At 40.5% G+C, this 6,000-nt stretch overlaps 1 protein-coding gene across 6 annotated transcripts in view; it reads left to right on the forward strand.

The window, feature by feature from the left end:
* Positions 1-5,778, forward strand: part of EBF1 (EBF transcription factor 1) — a 397,553-nt gene extending 391,775 nt beyond the window's left edge. For all 6 annotated transcript variants that reach the window (XM_045901995.3, XM_045902000.3, XM_045902007.3 and 3 more), the window contains one exon: positions 2,569-5,778. In XM_045901995.3, the coding sequence (XP_045757951.1) occupies positions 2,569-2,600 (32 nt within the window). In that variant the 3' untranslated portion in view covers positions 2,601-5,778. The remainder of the gene's footprint in view (positions 1-2,568) is intronic.
* Positions 5,779-6,000: the final 222 nt, after the last annotated feature.

Here is a 6,000-nt window from a genome sequence, read left to right on the forward strand (position 1 = left end):
CACTCTAGAGAAGGCCTGCCATGCCCCTGGCAGAGTCCCTCCACCCCTATTAGTGCACTTTGCTCGCTTCTGTTCCCAGTCTGGGCTCTCGGGGCGCTGGAGTTTGTGACCCCTATATTCCAGATTAAGAAGCACTGTTAGCTATGGACTGGCACGCCGGTTAGCTTTGCTTTGTAACTTCTAATGGGGCCCTAGTGGAGGTTTAATCTAATTAATCTAGCACATTATTCAGGTACAAAACACGGCTAGATTTTTTTTTTCCTCTGGCCATTCAGAATTAAAAAACAACCCTAATGTTTTCAGGGTCCAATTACTAAATGTTGGCTGGTCCCACTGACCCAATTAGCGGGAAGTTTGTCAGTTCTCTGCTTTGCATCCCATCGACGCTGCCTGAGCTGCCTGGCCGTATTGTAGGGGACTGCCCTTTAATGCCAGGCGCACAAAGTGGGTTTGGGTGGAGAGCAAACTAGGACTTGGTTCTCTTGCTGGAGGTTTAGAACCCCCACAGAAAGGCCTGGCCTTAATAAGGGTGCCTGGCCCCCCCTCCAGTCTAGATGAAAGATCCTTCGGGAGGCAGAGCCATGCTGAGCTGTCCCGGTGCAGAGACCCCCCGGCCCCTTGCCTTTGGAGCTGCAGCATCTTGAATTCTCATGTTAAGGCTTGGGCTAAAAATCTGAGCTCCCCGCTTCCGTCAGATCTAGGGCTCACTTGAATCTTAGGGGGACTGCTTTTCCAACTGATCCCGAATCTTTGGGAGTTTAAGTTGGTCTGCATTTGGCAAGAGACACTTCCTGTTTCTAAGAAAAATGGCTTATGAGGGCTTACGAAAAAGACTCCAGGAGCTTTTGGACTGCAAAACGGCTCTTGCAAAACAACATTTGGATGATTTACGTGTACATGAATCAGAAACATGTGGATTAAATTTCCCTGTGAATACAGATGGGTTTAAAAATTAACGGAAAAAGTGTTTGGCAAAATACATTTTTTAATTGAATTTAAAATGTCGGGGGTGGGGGAGGGGAAACAGGAGGGGTGCAGAGGCTGCAGGGCTTTAGAGCCTCACCTAGCCACCCTGTGTCTGCAGCAGGATTTGTGGTAGTTGGGGTTTGCATAAAAACAGGCACATTTTTCCGGACATGAGAGTTGGGATACGAAGAGCGCCACTTCCTGGTATCAGTCATCGCTGACAAGAACATCAATTTAAAGTCAGAATTGCCAACGAGAAGAAAGCCATGGCTTTCTCTCTCCTCTTTGGAAGCAAAGATGGCTGCCTCTTGCTTCTAATGGACGCATCGCTCTTCCCCCAGCATAGTTCACAGTTGCCATACTGCTTTAACTTTCTTACAGACGTCCTTCCATTGCTCGTGCTCATCATGTGAAGTATGCTGTACGAGGTGGTGCCTATTTGGTATAAGAGGAAACACAGCCCAGAGAAGTCAAACCATTAGCACGAGGTCACACAGCTAGTTTGGCAGCAGAAGGGATGGATTAAAAGCAACAGCAGCTAACCTCTATGAGGTCTTTACTAGGAGCTGACTCTGGGCCAAGCACTTCACATATGTTATTTTGTTTAAATCTCCAACAACCCTAAAAATGTCACTGCCCTTACAAATACCCTTAACTACATTTTCTAGCTGAGGAGGCAGAGGTTCAAGGAAACAAGTAACTACCTTGGGGGCGGGGGGTGGAGGAGGAAGGGCATCCTACTCAGAAAGCAGGAAAGCCAGAGGTGGAAGGCTGGCCTAGCGGATTCCCTGCTTTTCTAAATACCGCTGCATGCGGCCTGCTAACTCGGAACACTTTGAAAGAGTTTTTTGATTACCCCAGGACCTTACCCCAGCTTTCCTAGGCTATAATTTTCTAGGAACGTGGTCAGACCATTCCGGAGCCTTGAGTGAAGCCGTAGTATAGGAAACATGCTGTAGTTTCATGCAAACCTGCCTTGCCTCCTCCGCCGTGCTCTTCTCCCAGCTTCATCGGCCCCGGGAACAAGGCCCTCGGTGGCTGGCACCTCCTTTTCCCAGGCACGGACGACTGAAATGAAGGCATTCTGCTTGCTGCCCTAGCGCCCTGTCTTCGTGCACGCGCAGAGCACAGAGCGTGGGCTTTTTGTAGAACTTGCTGGCAGTTGGGATGAACTGGGTTTTTTTTGTTGTTGTTGTTGTTGTTTTTTTTTTTTAATTTTATATTATGGAAGTGAAGGGGAGGGGGGAAAAAGAGTGACAAATTGAAAATTTTCACTATTTTGCAAGGTTTGGGGCCGCAACTTTCCCAGCAGTATTCAAACTATGCAACTTTCCAGCTACGTTTCAAAATTGAAATCAGACTTGGAGGATGCTTAGCCTCTTCTGTTCTGTTAAAGACACATACACAGGCTGATATATTACCATTCTTAATAAAGTACATGTATATTTTATAACAAACCCTCGTTCCAGGGAAGATGAGAGCACATTTGTGACTAATATTCAACCAACATAGTGGTGTGTGGGTGTTTTTTCCCATTTTTTTTTCCCCCTCAGTGAGAAATTTGGATGCAAAACCACTGACTTTTGTCTTCTCTTTCCACAGCGATATCTGGCATGATTGTTCCTCCCATGTGAAAGAATTGCCTTGAAGAATTTTATTAATGAAGAGGTTGGATTCTGCTACAGAGAGTAATCTGATACAAGTCCCCGAGTGGAACTTTTAACTCAGGCCTTTTTAAGAGGAATCACGATAACTGCAGATTTTTAAACAAACAATATCACCGACCTTGCAAATACTGAAATTGGAAGGGATCTGCAAGTGCAGAGTGTTGGTTAAAAGTTGTACCTCCCAAGTATTTGGGGGATATATTTATTCTGTGTTGATAAAAGCAAATCCACTTTTTCTTTTTCTTTCTTTTTTTTTTTTAAGCTTAACTCTGCAATCATTTGTCTTTTATAAACCGTAAAGCTGTATACAAGGGACACTATAAATAAGACTCCATGTTTTAATTTATGATGTTTTTAAAGCTGTGTAAAGGGAGAATGAAGTGGTGATATTTACAAAAAAGTCAAAAAAGAAAAAAAAAGAAAAAAAGAAAAAAAAAAGCTTGTATGGGACAGAATAGGAATGCCAGTTAGATTTTTTAGAAAACTAAGGGTCGGCTTTTGCGCCTTAAAGCATATCAAATGGTAGTTAGCTCAGACAGTGCATTTTCAATATCTAACTTAACATGCCATCCCTTAGCAGTGCAAGCTTATTTATCTCTTTTGTATTGTTGTCTTAAGTAACTGTGTAAATAAATGCAGCCTGGAAAGTTAAAAAGTGATGTAAGTGATCACACTTTTCCCTTCTACTCAAAAATCCAGTGCCTCTAGACAGATTGTTAAAACTGCATATTTAAACCTGGTATCATTCTCTCTTTCACTTGTGTCAACTTCTTCTGAAGCCGATGGCCTCTCGAGAGCTTGATGGCAAACATACTGTGTGAGAATCTCCTGTGAGACTTCATGGAACAGGGTCCAGGCACAGAATTCCACATTATGCTCTCCAGTTATCAAGCCAAAATCCCACTTTCACGCCGCCATTTGCAAGTTTAAAGTTTACTCATCCTAAATGCTGACTTCAGAACCAATCCTCCAAAAGCTGACAAAAGCAACATGGCAGGTGTTACAGATTTCCCACTTGAGATAACGCACCTCTCTCGGTGACCCTTACCGTTTGTAACCGAATAGATTAGAGCGACAGGTTAAGTGCTTTGGAATTAAGAGTAAAAGGAAAACTGGGAGAAAGGAGAAGAAGGTTGAGAGCTCCAAAACATAGCTTTTTGTTCTATGGAATTTTTGCTCTCATCATCTGGGAAGTGTTCTTAAAAGTAAGAATAAATAGCAAAGATGCAGCAAAGCTCTGAGGATGCATTTGCCTGATAGTTTTTCCTTTGCTGTTGTGTTTTTGTATGTAGTTATAAATACTGTAGATTTTTTGTGATTTTTGCCAAAGTCGTTGTTCTATTTATACATTTTAATGTCTTAAGACAGTTTTTCAATATCACAAAAAGATTTTACTGCATATTTTGCAAAGAAAAAAAAGCTCACTACCTTTAGCTTGCACATACTTGCAAAGTTAATTAAAAGGCTTTTTGTTTTAAAGGGGATTTTGTAAAATATCCATATAAATAATGTATTTATCTTTGGAATTTGTACATTGCTTTCCCCTTCTTCCTTTTCCTCCCACTCCCAGTTTATTTTATTGTGTATGTTTGCTATGTGAAAAGTGCGTATTTGGTCACCTACAGTTGTATTAGCAGTTTCAATGTGATTTTTAAACATTTCATTTATAGTTATTTTTAGTTTTGTTTTAAACCATGCTTCAATTTTTTTTATTTCCACCCAAAAGCCATTGTCTATTTTTGTATTATTTGTAAGTTAAGAAGTTTTTTCCAATATATGGCAAAAAAAAAAAATAGTAGCATATTATTCTTGTAGCATTTAGTTCTGTAGATTAAAAAAAAAATGTATCCTTTGCTTTGGAAGCTTACAAAAAGAAAAAAAAAAACCCTAATGCTGTTTTACTCTATTAATATGCATGGAATCTCTCCCTTTGGAGTGACGCATTTTGTGCATTAAATTTGGGGGAGAAACTTCATAGAAATCAATGAACATACTTTCTTTCTTAAGTCTGCTTGTATATTTCCTCTGTCTTTCACATAAATATAAACCAGCAGATTGGATGCCTTAACAATGCAAATCATATTCATTTCACTTGTACATTGTAACTGTGCACCGGAACTGTCAGTCATCACTAACATTCTAAGAAAAAAAGAAAAAGAAAAAAGAAAAAAAAAAAAAACAAAGAAATGGAAAAGCACAAAAGAACTGTTTTGTTACCTTAAGACAATGTAACTTTTTCTAGTAGAGCAAGAAATTTACAACAATGCTGCAACTGTGCATGCCCCCATATGGATTTTGCAATGGTTTTCACTAGACTGTCAAGAGTGCGATTTTTATGGGTTGGGGCGGGTGCGGGAGGGGAGTCGTGGGAGGGAAGGGAGGGGAGGAAAGCTGATTTTTCAAGGTGAGAAATAATAATAATGATGATTAATAATAATAAAAAAAACTGGAAAATGTAAGCAAGGTGGACGCATTGCTTCTCGGTACTCAGAAAGTTTGTCTGAATTCGTGTGGTAAGTGCTGGCCTGAAGATGTATACAATTTAAAGCCATATTTTGTCTGGTGAGCCCCTTAACTGTTTGTGAAGGAATGGTCAGCCGGCAAGGTGTCCGGCTCAGACCCTGACAACAAACGCCACCCATCTGTCAGCCATGTGTAGTGGTTAGAACTTTTCTGGAAAGTCCAAAGAGCCTTTAAAATGTGTATAATTTGTGTTCTGTCACCTCTATTTATATTGATTAGATGAAAAGATGTTCTGGCCCTCTGACCCTCTTTCTTCTGCACAAAATTTCTACAAATAAAAAATGTTCCCCTAAATACAGAATATGGCTTTAAGAAGAAAATGAAACAGAGAATTAAGATTTCAGTTTTGGGGGAAAAATACAGCTTCTGGATGACTGGATTGCCTGACATGCCCTGGCCTCACATTGTACTAGGATGCAGCTTAACGAAGTCATCTCTGAATCTACTAACCTTTCACCTTCTTATCAAACTTTTTGAATAGACACACACTGTACAGTTCAATTGTTAGAGAACCTAACTACTGTAGAGATTGTTATAATTTTTTTTTTTTTTTGCAAAAATTCAAGCTGTAAAAACTTTTCAACTTTCACAATATTTAATTAAAGTTACTTCCTGTCTGTGATGGCAGCTTCTAGTTGTGTATTCATTTCAGGATTTCAGATGAGCCAAAGTCCAACATATGTAGAAGGTCTGTGTTTGCAATTACTCAGACCAGTGTTGACACCCAGAGAAAAGAAATCTGGGTAGTCCTCGGACACCCACTCGCTTTCTTTGTAAATCCTTGGGGATTTGCCAATCTGGGATGCAAATTGCACACGCACAGCGTACTGCTGCCCTCTGCCGG

The sequence above is a fragment of the Mirounga angustirostris genome, unplaced genomic scaffold, assembly GCF_029215605.1.
Source record: "Mirounga angustirostris isolate CCGP_5_RB_7025 unplaced genomic scaffold, mMirAng1.0.hap1 SCAF_7, whole genome shotgun sequence".
Classification (NCBI taxonomy): domain Eukaryota; kingdom Metazoa; phylum Chordata; class Mammalia; order Carnivora; family Phocidae; genus Mirounga; species Mirounga angustirostris.